At 45.6% G+C, this 15,514-nt stretch overlaps 1 protein-coding gene across 2 annotated transcripts in view; it reads right to left on the reverse strand.

The window, feature by feature from the left end:
• MED1 (mediator complex subunit 1) overlaps positions 1-15,514 on the reverse strand; it is a 46,640-nt gene continuing 31,126 nt past the window's right edge. The window contains exons 14-16 of one of the 2 annotated variants that reach the window (XM_032163453.2): positions 11,553-11,648; positions 11,336-11,441; positions 1-6,439 (exon numbers count right to left, since the gene is read on the reverse strand). In XM_032163453.2, the coding sequence (XP_032019344.1) occupies positions 3,190-6,439; positions 11,336-11,441; positions 11,553-11,648 (3,452 nt within the window). In that variant the 3' untranslated portion in view covers positions 1-3,189. The remainder of the gene's footprint in view (positions 6,440-11,335; positions 11,442-11,552; positions 11,649-15,514) is intronic. The other variant, XM_058445526.1, reaches the window with a different exon arrangement.

Below are 15,514 nucleotides of genomic sequence, written 5' to 3' on the forward strand. Positions count from 1 at the left end.
TTACTTTTTATCAAAGAAGTTTATTTGCATGTAAATAAACAGGTTATTTTGTAATGTTTCGGGAAAAAAATCCCACAACAGATTTCATCTACTTTCAAAAAAATGAAAAACCCCAAAGTATTTACAGAACGGCCATATGCACAGAAAACCAAATTTGAAAGATTTTTTTAAAAAAAAGACCCTCCCCAGCTGCTCCTGATGTACATTTTTAAACTCAAAATTTAAAGCTCAGTTCTTATAGCTGAGCATGTTTCCCAATCTAGCTTCTGAGATGTTAAGTACTTCCTGCCCCTCCAAAACTAACTCAAGGATAGAAATGTATGGGGGGCAGGGGGGAAGGGGAGAAGGAAAAAAAAATGAGATTGCCCAAGGATTGTGAATAATGTTTCCTATACTGACATCTTTAAGTGACTCAACTGTGGATACTGTATGACTCACTGGCTCCCTGAAAGGGCTTCTGAGAATTCATGATATTGCTGCACTTAATTTTCCGATCTAGGCCTGAAGAAGGAAAATCTTCAAGAGTCACCAACCTCAAGCCTGGTTTTGGCAATTATATCCTGCATTGTTTGTCCCCACCACCCCACCCCCCACCCGCTAAAATACTTCTGTTTTAAGACACATTGATATTGAACCTGAAATCTTTATGTACATCAGAGCAGGTTATGACCAAGAACCCCTAATGTTAAGTCAAAAGACAGAAGAGGAATCAGGTCAAACTGAGAATACATAAGACTCCAGCAGCAGAAGATAGGTAGAAGTTGACTTCATGTCCTTGCCTTCTTTTGAAACAGAAGAATGAGTACACCTAGACAGGAGGGAGGTGTCCCAGGCTTGGTTTATTCTGCCTCTTCTCCTCCACCCTGTGGAGAAATGCAGTGCTCCCTGGTTCTCAGGCAGGGTGAAGCAGTTTAGCCCCGGCTCCCTGATAAGCAAGTTCAGATGCTGGGTCAGTGTGGGGGTGAGCCCATCGACAATTCAGGGGCATATCCTTCATCCAGATCCTAACTCGGGATTCTTTGATCTGGGATGAAGACAGAAAGAGAGAAAAGCTTCCCAGTTTACTCATTTTGGTATTTGTTGGCCCTGCTTGGGGGAGCTGAGCCCCTGATACTATTCAGTACATTCCCCCTAAGATTCTCCCCACTCAGAACAAATTTTAAAAACCACATAATTTTTTTTTTTTTTTTTCCTGCAGAAACCAACGGGATAGGATTCAAAACTAGGTGACAAACTCATGAGAAATCCAACCTGGCTGAATGTCTGAGAGGCTGCTACTGTATCAACATCACAAGATAAAGCACTCTGGTATCACCTGCCCATATCCTCCTTAGTGTCACCCAAGACATTTGACTCTGATGTGGTTAACTGATAACTTTTCTTGCTCCACTTTACAATGTTTTGTTTCCTACATCTTATTACCTTGGGACACAAAAGTGGCAGAGTTGTTGAGAGCTGATGACCATAAAAAGGAGAACACTAGAGGAAATGAGACAGGAAAGAAAGCCAAAGCTGATTTTCCAACTCTATGCTGACTCCAACCTGCAGAAAAAGCTGAATACAGAAATCTTCTTCCATATATGATGAAGTCACTCCACTTATGACATAACACACAAAGGAATCACCTGGCTTTTTTTTTTTAACCCAGAAGAGTTGTGCTGGGGACCATGCCCCATCCCGCTGATACAGATCCTGAATGGAATAATCAGGAATGGCACAGTGCAGGTGTCAATATCAAAGTAAGGCCGCAGAATTTTTGAGAGGACCCTCCAAATACTGAGAACTTCTGTTGCACTCAAAACAGTCTCCTGGATTTCTGTATTTTTATGTGAAGGGCTCTTATTGATGTCCCCCAGAATCCAGACTCAGACCTATTTCTCCAAAAAGGTCCAACTGGGTTGCTACATAGTAGCAAGGGTTTATCTTCATGCTCACCTAGCATTCCAGGCCCCCATTACTTCAAGTGAGCTTGAAATTGTTTTAAGTGAACTATGGCTGCGGATTTTTTACTGTTTTATCTCAGGGAGCATACAGTGGAGTGATTAAAGTTTAGACTCCCTTCTCCTTGTGATGAAGAGAAACAATGAGTCCAGCTCTTAGGAATGGCATCAGTTCTCCTGCAAACAAAATGCTGGGATGTAGACTTTTGGCACATTGTGGAAGCAGGAGAACTATTAATTCTGTAATGGTTTTCATGCCACCGGGTCAGGAAGGCTGTCCTACACTAAACCTTACTGCATCTGAAAACATGTTTACATCCCAACAAGCTACCTTAGCTTTTTTTTTTTTTTTTTTGAAAGGAAAATGAGATTACAAGTCAATACCTCCACAGAGAGGTAACTCCTAATATTCCTATGATCTCTGAACCCTATTTAAACCTTCCTAAAATAAAAATATCATTTTGGTTTTTCTATTATGTTTAACTCTAAAGGCAGGCTCTGACTAATTTGCTTGGGCTTGATGCTACAGTTTTAGCACCAGCTATAAGCTCCCAACTAGCATATAAGCCTTGCTCTTCAGCCTCCCATCATTTTGAACCCTAAACCTCATAGATTTAGAATGAAACACTGTATAAAAACAAACAGATAAAGGGTTAAAATATTACAAATAAATAGCTAAAACAATCTTCCCTCCCCCAGTCACTCCTAAGAAACAGACACCAAACATTACTTGTGTCCAAAATGACCAAAGTCCTTCATTTGCCCATGACTCAAATGGACAACTACCCCAAACAAAGTTGAACAACCTTCATGCAAATGCATCAAGGAATGTATTGCTTTTTCATTTTCTGCCCAGCCCTTCATATACATGCACTAAAATGAGTTTAAAACATGGCCTAAAAATGGAAAAAGGGAGAAGAAAATATATATGAATATTTCCCACAAAACTGTTTCCCTCCCTTCCCTCTCCCTACACCCCTCCCACCCCCCTCCCTTTCTTAAGCAAATATTTTAACTTTCTTTCTGGCACAGGAACAAAGAAGACTTCTTGGTAACCAGAATCAAACCCTGTGGTTTCTTTAATAGGGTCTGGATATGCCTAATTCACCCAGCTCGATGTCAAAGCCATGCCATTTAGGATTCTTAACCAAATCAGACCTGACTGACTTCACTCCTTATGGTGGTTTGCCTATAAACTTATCAATAGTTTTTTTTCCTCTGGCCCTGTTTCTTTTAGGAAATAAGGTTCCTAATTCCCAATCAGGGCCACATCCATAAGATCATCATCTTCTTCCCCAATCATAAAGTCTGGGCTGAGCCTTGAGGGTCTGTCTGCAGATAAGATTGTGTTACTTGTCATAGACAAGGACTGGTCTGAAGAGATGGGTGATTTGGACCAACTCTCTGGCTTGATGCTATGAGATTTTTTCTTGTCTCGGTCTTTGTCCCGGTCTCGGTCCCTATCTTTGTCTTTTACTTTCTTCTTTTCCTTTTTGTGCTTCTTATGTTTCTCTGTGCTGTATTCTGGAAGTGGTCGGATACCATCATCTGAGCTGGGACTATTCTGATAAGATTTCTCTGCTATGGAGGAGCCTGACTCACTTTCACTGTCCAGATTCTGGGGGGTATATGCTGGTGACTTACTATGGCTGGGAGAGCCACGCTCATGCTTTGGAGTGGAACCACTGATGAGTGGAGAGCCATAGTTTTTAGAAGAAGCCATCTGAGGCCTAAGCCCTTCTCCACTATTTTCCCCAGGTTTCTGCAAAGTCACTTTGGCTTTAATGCTAGGGGAGCCTCCATCATGCTTACTGATGATAATTTTTGCCACACCTGTGCTCCCCACATTTTTTGACTCTGAGGTCTTCTTAGAAGAATCCACTGAACTCCCGGAGGTGGAAACCTTTGATTTGTCTTTATCACTTTTCTCACGCTTGCCCTGAAACTCTCCTCCTGACATGTTATGTTTGGAGGACATAGGATGGCTGGAAGAATTTGTGCTCACCCCCATCTGGCCGTCCAGTGGGTCTTCACCCCCAGGGCCACTGGTGACAACCCCATGCTTCAGTTTATCTATGACAGCTGTCAAGGACGGCTTCTTGTTTCTGCTGGGAGATTTTCCTTTAGAACTCCCATGCTGGTTCTGAGAGGATGACATGGAAGAGCCACTTGAGGAAAAGGAGGAGGAAGATGCCGTACAGGAATTTGATGATGGGGGAGTTTTCTGGGACAACGAGCCTGAGGATCCTAACCCCGAAGATGACTTCATGCCAGAGCTTGAACTAGTTCCAGACATATGAGAACCACCAGAACCTGAACTGATAGGGGACTTGGCTTTAGAGGATGGAGGAGTTCCAGGAACAGGCTTCATTGGAGAGGCAAGCTTGTCAGAGCCTCCAGGTGGCCTTGAATGAGAAGGGGATATGTTTGGTTTACTTAAAGAAGGATTCATAAGTGATGATGGCTTTCCTTGAGGTTTCATCTTGGTGCTGCTAGAGCCACTGCTCAGTCCATGCTTGGTTATGGGAGAGGAGCCTGGCTTCCCCCCAGACTGGGATGAATTTTTGGACTGGCTAGATCCAGAAGACCCCTGGCTAGAATACATACTGCTACTTAACTTGGAACTTGATGAGCCTTCCGATTTACTGCTTTTCATCTTCCCTGAGGTGGAAGCAGAAGATGAGGAAGAGGAGGAAGAATGGCTATGGTGGCTTTTGCTGCCTGAGGAAGACACAGAACCACTGCTGGTATACTGACTGTGAGAGGAGGGCTTGCCCACCATCACTGTTCCCTTAGGAATCTGAATAGTGATTTTGGGAATGGGTGGTGTGGCAACACCTGGGGGAGTCTGAGATCTTCCTGAACTGCCTGGAGATTTAGATCCACCTGTACTGGTAGGTGGGGTAAAAGGTCGGTTAGAAGAACTATGAGATGGAGACTTTCCCTCAGTGTCTGCCTTCTTCCGCTTTGGAGGCTTATCTTTGCTTTTCCCATCATTAGAAGGGGTCCGACTGCGCTTCCCTGGTTTGCTGTCTAATCCTGGCCCCGAGAGAGTACTATTACTGGTGCCATTGCCTTCCTTTACCCTCTTTTGAGTCTTTTCTTTCCCTAAGTCCCCAGTGGTCAGTAAAGGACCCTGACTACCACTGTGATGCTCCATAAGATCTGCAGGAGCTAAAGCTTTGCCGGCTACTGATATAATACTGAAATCAACTGTGTCGGCTTGGTTATTGCCCTTAAACTTGGTCTCCCCATTATCACCTCCAAGCATTGGCACCCCCAAAGTATTTAGTGCCTGAGATGCAAATCCTTTGAAATCATCATTATCCCCACTTTGGCTGCTTTCATCAAAATATTCTTCTCCAAAACCACTTTGGCTCTGGCTGTTCAATAAATCAGGATTGAAATCTACTCCATCATGAAAAAAATGATTGGTAGGAGAGTCACTACTGGGGCTTCCAGCAGCATCTGCAATAAGATCAGCTGGATCAGTGTATGGATTTTCATTATTGTTAGTTTGAAAGACATCAGAGTCAAAGAGGGTACTCTGAGAATGCCCAGAGCTTGAAGAATCTCGAAGAGGGGTGCCAATGGCTGGGCAATCATCACTAGTGCTGGGAAGTTTAGAAGCTTCTTCTGCAATGTCTGAAAGGATGTCAGTTACATCTGGGCCAATGCTGTCTGAACTGGATAGTCGGACCATCCTTTGAATACTGGGTTGGGGATGAGGTACTGGTTGTGGGTAAGTTGTTGGGGGAGTGCTACACTGGCTTGGAGCTGGAGTGATGTGTGGCGTATCCAGCGTGTCAGCTGTCATGTTGACATCAAAGATAGGGTTCTGTGAGTCAACATCCATTGAAAATAGCTCCCTCTGAAAGTCATCTTCAGTCTGGTGCTTTGGTTTCTCAGGTGGTAATCTTGATGACTTCTTTTTCTTGGTTTTGTTGCTCCCCGAGCATATTTCCATGCGGGGTGAGCCAGAAGAGGAGTTCTGCCTTTCTAAAGGGCTGCTTCCATAAAGGGTTGAGAAATCCTGGGCAGGATTATCTTTAAGAAGGTTCATGAGCATCGGGTGGTTCTTGGTGTTGCCGGCCATCGAAGAGACAGGTGGCGGCGTGTGATGAGGAGGGGTCGGACTCGAGCCAATGGTAGACCCCCCGTTCCCTGTGATTTGCAACAAACTGGTAAGAATTGGGTTCTGAGACACCTTGCTGAAGTCCTCCCCATGGCCCACCGACTCATGCCGATCTTTGATGCTCATGCTCATATTAAACAAGGTGGTAATGGGACCCCCCGGAAAGGTGTTGGTTGGTGTAGTGGTACCACTCATTGGGTTGTTGCCTGTGGTCATGCCATACCCTGGGCTGCTAGCCGGGGGCAGGTTCTTTTTCACCATGTCTTCAACTGTCTCTGCAATGAGGGACAGTGCTGGGGTGTCAGCTTGAATGGTTTCAGCTTTCCTCCGAATAGCCCTCATCGTCACAGGGATGGACATACATCTGCAAAATAAAGAAGAAAACAAAGTTAACATTGCAATAGCTGCTGAATGAGACCTGAGATTTAGATAAAACATCAGAGTTTTGCAGTAAGCAGTTTTCAGGTAGGGCAAATAATCTGTAAGACAAAAATAGTTCTATCAAATACCAGAGCTTTGGGTAAATACATTCTAAAAATCTAACCCAACATAAAATTGTCAACCTCTTATGAATCACACAACAAAAGCAAACTATAAATAAGAGTCCAAATAATTGAATTTCAAACTTAACTAAAAGAAAATTGGTAATAATGGAACTCAGTAAGAAAATGCCTCCTTAGGGGCCAGGCGCAGTGGCTCACGCCTGTAATCCCAGCACTTTGGGAGGCCGAGGCAGATGGAACATGAGGTCAGAAGATCGACACCATCCTGGCCAACATGGTGAAACCCTGTCTACTAAAAATACAAAAATTAGCTGGGCGTGGTGGCGCATGCCTGTAATCCCAGCTACTCGGGAGGCTGAGGCAGGAGAATTGCTTGAACCAGGGAGACGGAGATTGCATTGAGCTGAGATCGCACCACTGCACTACAGCCTAGGTGACAGAGCGAGACTCCATCTCAAAAAAAAACAAAAAAAAAGCCTCCTTAGGTCGGGCGCGGTGGCTCACTCCTGTAATCCCAGCACTTTGGGAGGCCAAGGCAGGTGGATCACTTTGGGTCAGGAGTTTGAGACCAGCCTGGCCAGCGGGGTGAAACCCTCTCTCTACTAAAAATACAAAAAATTCGCCAGCCGTGGCGGTGCACAGCTGTAATCCCAGCTACTCAGGAAGGGGAGACAGGAGAATCACTTGAACCCAGGAGGCAGAGATCGCAGTGAGCCAAGATCGTCCCATTGCACTCCAGCCTTGGTAACAGGGCAAGACTTCATTTCAAAGGAAAAAAGAAAATGTCATCCTTGGGGGGCTTCATATGGTAATTACAGGGATACATAATTTATTTTAGTTAAGAAGCCATTAGAAAAATCTCCGGCGGTCGGAGTGGCTCACGCCTGTAATCCCAGCACTTTGGGAGGCCGAGGCGGGCGGATCACAAGGTCAGGAGTTTCAGACCAGCCTGGCCAACATAGTGAAACCCCCATCTCTACTAAAAAACAAAAAAAATTACAAAAAATTAGCTGGGCATGGTGGCAGGCACCTGTAATCCCAACTACTTGGGAGGCTGAGGCAGAATTGCTTGAACCTGGGAAGCAGAGGTTGCAGTGAGCTGAGATCGTGCCATGGCACTCCAGCCCAGGTGAAAGTACAAGACTCCATCTCAAAAAAAAAAAGAAAAATCTCTTGACCCATCAAGTACTAAACTTTAATGACTTAGATCATCCCAAACCTACACTATTATAAAAAGTGCTATTTCTATTATAAATCTTGTTTATTTTAAAGCAAAGCACTTTTTATTTTTCAGATAAATTTATATTCATAAACCTCAGTTTGCAAATGTTTTGCTCTAGAACATATGTCAGCAAATTTTTTTTTCTCTCTTTTGTGTTTTTTTTTTTTTTTTTTTTAGATGGAGTTTTGCTCTTGTTGCCCAGGCCTGGAGTGCAATGGCACAATCGCGGCCCACCGCAACCTCCGCCTCCCAGGTTGAAGTGATTCTCCTGCCTCAGCCTCTCCAGTAGCTGGGATTATAGTCATGCGCCATGACGCCCAGCTAATTCTGTATTTTTAGTAGAGACAGGGTTTCTCCATGTCAATCAGGCTGGTCTCGAACTCCTGACCTCAGGCGATCCGCCCACCTCCCAAAGTGCTGGGATTATAGGCGTGAGCCACCACACCCAGCCAGCAAATTTTCTTTTTTTTTTTCTTTGAGACAGACTCTCGCTCTGTTATCCAGGTGGAGTGCAGTGGCCCGATCTTGGCTTATCGCAACTTCCGCCTCCAGGTTCAAGCAATTCTCTGCCTCAGCCTCCCAAGTAGCTGGGATTACAGGAGCCTGCCACCATGCCCAGCTAATTTTTGTATTTTTAGTAGAGATGGGGTTTCACCATCTTGGCCAGGCTGGTCTTGAACTCCTGACCTTGTGATTTACCTGCCTCAGCCTCCCAAAGTGCTAGGATTACAGGGGTGACCCCCGCACCCGGCCGCAAATTTTTTTTTTTTTTTTTTTTTTTTGTAGTATGTCAGGCTTTGTAGGTCATGTTTCCTGTTCACCTACTCTGCAATATTACCTAGAAATCTGCCACAGACATGTAAATGAACAGCAGTGTTCCAATAAAATTTATTTACAAAAATAGGCTGCCAGACCCAGCTGCAGAAAAATCTCAAAAAATTACATATTAATGGTTCTGGGATGCATACTGGCTTAACTATCACGTAACAATTAAGTTGGCTAGCCGGGCGCGGTGGCTCACGCTTGTAATCCCAGCACTTTGGGAGGCCGAGGCGGGTGGATCACGAGCTCAGGAGATCGAGACCACGATGAAACCCCATCTCTACTGAAAAAAAAATACAAAAAATTAGCCGGGCGTGGTGGCGGGCGCCTGTAGTCCCAGCTACTCAGAGAGGCTGAGGCAGGAGAATGGCATGAACCCGGGAGGCGGAGCTTGCAGTGAGCCGAGATTGCACCACTGCACTCCAGCCTGGGCGACAGAGCTAGACTCTGTCTCAACAAAAAAAAAAAAAATTAAGTTGGCTTTTTGTTTGTTTTGAGATGGCATCTTGCTCTGTCTATGAGGCTGGAGTGGAGTGGCACAATCTCAGCTCACTGCAGCCTCCGCCTCCCAGGTTCAAGCAATTCTCCTGCCTCAGCCTCCTGAGTAGCTGGGATTATAGGCACCTGCCACCACACCTGGCTAATTTTTATTTTTTTTATTTAGTTATTTAGTTTGTTTGTTTGTTTTGAGACAGAATCTCACTCCATCACCCAGGCTAAAGAACAGTGGTGTGATCTCGGCTCACCACAACCTCCGATTCCTGGGTTCAAGTGATTCTCCTGCCTCAGCCTCTCAAGTAGCTAGAATAACAGACGGATAGCACCATGCCTGGTTAATTTTTGTAATTTTATAGAAATGACATCTCAACATGTTGGCCAGGCTGGTCTCGAACTCCTGACCTCAAGTAATCTGCCTGCCTTGACCTCCCCAAGTGCTGGATTACAGGCGAGCACTGCCACGCCCAGCCCAACATTTAAGTTGTGAAATCTGCTCAGGCAGACACAGTGGCTCACGCCTGCAGTCCCAGCTACTCAGGAGGTCTAGGTGGAAGGATCACCTGAACCTCGGAGGTCAACACTTCAGTGAGCCGTCATCATGCCACTGCACTCCAGCCTGGGTAATAGAGTGAGACTCTTGTCTCAAAATAAAAAAATAAAAAGATAAAAATGTCACATCTATGAAGAATTGGCATACAGGATAGGTAAGAAAAATATCTGTATTTTATTATGGCTTTCTCCTACCTTAAAGTACCATAATTCCAGGCCTGAAGTTACCTACTTTACTTCCCATTACTCTCATAGTAATATTATTTAAAAAAAAAAAAAAAAAAAAAAAAAGGCCGGGCACGGTGGCTCACGCCTGTAATCCCAGCACTTTGGGAGGCTGAGGTGGACAGATGACAAGGTCAGGAGATCAAGACCATCCTGGCTAACAGGGTGAAACCCCATCTCTGTTAAAAATACAAAAAAAATTAGCCGGGCGTGGTGGTGGGCGCCTGTAGTCCCAGCTACTGGGGAGGCTGAGGCAGGAGAATGGCGTCAACCTGGGAGGCAGAGCTTGCAGTGAGTGGAGATCCCGCCACTGCACTCCAGCCTGGGCGACAGAACGAGACTCTGTCTCAAAAAACAAAACAAAACAAAACAAAGCTGGCTGGGTGCAGTGGCTCACGTCTGTAATCCCAGAACTTTGGGAGGCCGAGGCAGGCGGATCACCTGAGGTCAGGAGTTTGAGACCAGCCTGGACAACATGGTGAAACCCCGTCTCTACCAAAATACAAAAATTAGTCAGGTGTGGTAGCACATGCCTGTAATCCTAGCTACTCGGGAGGGTGAGGCAGGAGAATTGCTTGAACCTGGGAGTCAGAGGTTGCAGTGAGCCAAGATTGCACCACTGTACAATCTGGGCATCAGAGCAAGACTCCATGTCAAAAAAAAAAAAAACAAAGCTTGGATTACTTTGAATCCGAAAGCAGAGAAGGGTGAAATCAAAGCAATAACTAAATTGCTCCTTTATTTGAAATTCATGCTAATTCTGAAAACAACATTTTTTTTTTTTGAGACAGAGTCTCGCTCTGTCGCCCAGGCTGGAGTACAGTGGCGTAATCTTGGCTCACTGCAAGCTCCACCTCCTGGGATCATGCCATTCTCCTGCCTCAGCCTCCCTAGTAGCTGGGACTACAGGCGCCCGCCACCATGCCGGGCTAATTTTTTGTATTTTTAGTAGAGATAGGGTTTCACTGTGTTAGCCAGGATGGTCTCAATCTCCTGACCTCGTGATCCACCCGCCTTTGCCTCCCAAAGTGCAGGGATTACAGGCATGAGCCACCATGCCTGGCCTTTTTTTAAAAAAAAAACAAAAAAACAAAAAAACAAAAAAAAACGGAGTCTCGCTTTGTCGTCAGGCTGGAGTGCAGTGGCGCGATCTTGGCTCACTGCAACCTCCACCTCCCAGGTTCAAGTTATTCCTCTGCGTCAGCCTCCCGAGTAGCTGGGACTACACGTGCCCACCATCACACCCGACTAATTTTTGTATTTTTAGTAGAGATGGTGTTACACCATGTTAGCCAGAATGGTCTCGATCTTCTGACCTCGTGATCTGCCCACCTCGGCCTCCCAAAGTGTGGGGATTACAGGCATGAGCCACCGCACCCTACTCAACAACATTCTTTATACATCTCTAAATGGGACTCAGATGAAAAAGGGCCAAGGCTACCTTTGAACAACTTTGGCAATGAAGTCATCTGTGCAGATCAATGCATCCGACAGCCCTTTGTAGAGTTTACAGCTCACATGTGTTGAGTCCTGCACATCCATTACCACTGAAAGACAAAATTCATAGGAAATTGTTTTAGATTTAGCTTCTGACTTTCCAAAAAAGCCATAGGGACCAAACCGCTCCATGAGAGGTGTTAGCCACCCACACAACTCACCACACACCAGGGAGTCATTCACAGGGTGCTGAAAAGATACGCTGAAACGAGACTCTGAGAGAGGACACACTTCAAATTGGAGGAGCCCAGGAGAATCTAAAAGGCAAAGAGAAAGATCATAAAACAACCAAATATAAGACTTCACACAGGCCGGGCACGGTGGTTCACGCCTGTAATCCCAGCACTTTGGGAGGCCAAGGCAGGTGGATTACCTGAGGTCAGGAGTTCAAGACCAGCCTGGCCAACATGGCGAAACCCCAACTCTACTAAAAAGAAAAAAAAAGAGGCCGGATGCAGTGGCTCAGGCCTGTAATCCCAGAACTTTGAGAGGCTGAGGTGGGCTCATCACCTGAGGTCAGGAGTTCGAGATGAGCCTGACCAACATGGACAAACCCCATCTCTACTAAAAATACAAAATACAAAATTAGCTGGGTGTGGTGGCACACGCCTGTAATCCCAGCTACTCAGGAGGCTGAGGGAGGAGAATCACTTGAACCTAGGAGGCGGAGGTTGTAGTGAGCTGAGATCATGCCACTGCACTCCAGCCTGGGCAACAGAGTGACACTCCGTTTCAAAAAAAAAAAAAAAATTAGCCAGGTGTGGTGGCGCACGCCTGTAATCCTAGCTACTCCGAAGGCTGAGACAGGAGAATCGTTTGAACCTGGGAGGCAAGGGTTGCAGTGAGCCAAGATGATGTCACTGAACCCCAGCCTGGGAAACAGAGCAACACTCTGTCTGAAAAAAAAAAAAAAAAACACTTCACACAAATAACATTCCTTAAATGTACAGACTGAAATTCTCTCTCCCTCCTTGGAAACTAAATCTCACACTTTTTTCACATACAAAACCTACTATGTCATCCACAGATGATAGAAGGAATCAGATTCCAAGGAACCTGCCAGTTTGTTATAAATTTCTCCAGAACAAAAGTAGCTAGACTTTCTTTTTTTTTTTTTTTTTTTGAGACGGAGTCTTGCTCTGTCGCCCAGGCTGGAGTGCAGTGGCGCAATCTCGGCTCACTGCAAGCTCCGCCTCCTGGGTTCACACCATTCTCCTGCCTCAGCCTCCCGAGTACCTGGGACTACAGGCGCCCGCCACCATGCCTGGCTAATTTTTTTTGTATTTTTAGTAGAAACAGGGTTTCACCATGTTGGCCAGGATGGTCTCAATCTCCTGACCTTGTGATCCGCCCGCCTTGGCCTCCCAAAGTGCTGGGATTACAAGCGTGAGCCACTGCGCCCGGCCAAAAGTAGCTGGACTTTCAATTTTCCAAGATGAAGAAACTTAATCCCTAAAATGTAAAAGTGAATTCTGAAAATAAAAGTGGCCGAGTGTCTCATTCTACTTGATAAGGAGATATCTAGAACCACTGCCATAAACTCTGCTTTCTATCAAGTGTTTGCAGCTCTTAGATGTGCAGCCCATAGTTTGGCAAGCAGAGATATAGAGGCTATAATCTAAAATAATGTATTTATTCCACATATATCTAGCCATCATCATATGTTCTTATGCCAGATGTGCTAGCAGCCTAGACACAAGGATCATATACTTTGTTTGTAAAAAGCATGCCTCTCTGTAGGATTAGCTCCATAACAACCTTATGAAAACTCATTTTTAAATGCCCTAAAGCTATCTGGAGACTTCTTAAGGCTTTTAAACACGCGAAACAGAAGTGCCACAACTTTGAACGTATATGCTCTACGTTATTACTCCAACTACTAAAAATTTCTCATTTCTTTTTTTTTTTTTTTTTTTTGAGACGGAGTCTTTCTCTGTCCCCCAGGCTGGAGTGCAGTGGCGCGATCTCGGCTCACTGCAACCTCCACCTCCTGGGTTCACGCCATTCTCCTGCCTCAGCCTCCCGAGTAGCTGGGAATACAGGCGCCCGCCAACACGCCCGGCTAATTTTTTGTGTTTTTAGTAGAGACGGGGTTTCACCGTGTTAGCCAGGATGGTCTCGATCTCCTGACCTCGTGATCCGCCCACCTCAGCCTCCCAAAGTGCTGGGATTACAGGCTTGAGCCACCGTGCCCAGCTAAAATTTCTCATTTCTAAAGCAATTCTTATTTCCACAAGAAGAATCTCCTGGCCCAGCACAGTGGCTCACGCCTGTAATCCCAACACTTTGGGAGGCTGAGGTGGGAGGATCGCCTGAGGCCAGGAGTTCAAGACTATCCTACACAACATGGCAAGACCCCCCATCTCTACAAAAAAAAATGTTGCTGTATAAATATGCACACTGAAATAGAAAGTATAATATAAATTTCTTTAAAATTTGACTAGATGTAGTGGTGCATGCCTATAGTCCAGTGACTTGAGGAGCCTGAGAGAAAAGTATCACTTGAGCCCAGGAGTTTGAGGCCAAAGTGAACTATGACTGTACCACTGCTTTCCAGTCTCAGTAACAGAGCGACACCCTGTATCAAGAAAAAAAAAAGGCCGGCTGGGCGCGGTGGCTCACGCTTGTAATCCCAGCACTTTGGGAGGCGAGGCGGGCGGATCACGAGGTCAGGAGATCGAGACCACGGTGAAACCCCGTCTCTACTAAAAAATACAAAAGATTAGCCGGGCGTGGTGGCGGGCGCCTGTAGTCCCAGCTACTCGGAGAGGCTAAGGCAGGAGAATGGTGTGAACTCGGGAGGCGGAGCTTGCAGTGAGCCAAGATTGCGCCACTGCACTCCAGCCTGGGCGACAGAGCAAGACTCCGTCTCAAAAAAAAAAGAAAAAAAAGGCCAGGCATGGTGGCTCACGCATGTAATCCCAGCACTTTGGGAGGCCGAGGCAGGGAGACCACTGAGGTCACGAGTTCAAGACCAGCCTGGCCAACACGACGAAACCCCATCTCTAGTAAAACTACAAAGATTAGCCTGGCATGGTGGTGGATACTTGCAATCCGAGCTACTTGGGAGGCTGAAGCAAGAGAATTGCTTGAACCCAGGAGGCAGAGGTTGCAGTGAGTGAAGATCACACCACTGCACTCCAGCCTGGGTGACCAAGCAAGACGCCGTCTCAAAAAAAAAAAAACAAAAAGGCCAAGTGCGGTGGCTCATGCCTGTAATCCCAGCACTTTGGGAGGCTGAGGCGGGCAGATCACAAGGTCAGGAGATCGAGAGCATCCTGGCTAACACAGTGAAACCCCGTTTCCACTAAAAATACAAAAAAATTAGCCAGGCATGATGGCGGGCGCCTGTAGTCCCAGCTACTTGGGAGGCTGAGGCAAGAGAATGACATGAACCCAGGAGGCAGAGCTTGCAGTGAGCCAAAATTGCGCCACTGCACTCCAGCCTGGGCAACAGAACGAGACTCTGTCTCAAAAAAAAACAAAAAACAAAAAATTAAAAAAATAAAAGAGATCTGATTTGCCTTCCCTGTTTCTTATTGTCTATCATTGGCACTGACACATACCTATCAACAGAGCGCTTCTGACTTAAGATTTTTAAAGTTAACTATGGTTAGCTAGAACAGCCAAAATTTACAGCAAAGCTTCTAATAGCCAACTGTCTTTGAAAATCATCAGCATTTAGGCCGGGTGCCGTGGCTCACACCTGTAATCCCAGCACTTTGGGAGGCCTAGGAGGGTGGATCACGAGGTCAGGAGTTCGAGACCAGCCTGGCCATGATGGTGAAACCCCATCTCTACTAAAAAAATTTTAAACAATTAGCCAGAGGCTGAGGCAGGAGAATCGCTCGAACCCAGGAGGCGGAGGTTGCAGTGGACCAAGATCATGCCACTGCACTCCAGCCTGGGAAACAGTGAGACTCCATCTCAAAAAAAAAAAAAAAAAAAATCATGAGCATTCCAGAATCCTGAGAGAAAAAAGGGCTAAACCTTCTTAAAGCTGTAAGATTAAGTTCTCCAAACAATGGGGAGAGAAAATATACTCAGGACTAAACCTGGGAAGCACTCTCCTAACAACCTAAAATTTAACCTAAAACTGGCCAAGCACAGTGGCACCTATTAT

The sequence above is a fragment of the Hylobates moloch genome, unplaced genomic scaffold (assembly GCF_009828535.3).
Source record: "Hylobates moloch isolate HMO894 unplaced genomic scaffold, HMol_V3 SCAFFOLD_10, whole genome shotgun sequence".
Classification (NCBI taxonomy): Eukaryota; Metazoa; Chordata; class Mammalia; order Primates; family Hylobatidae; genus Hylobates; species Hylobates moloch.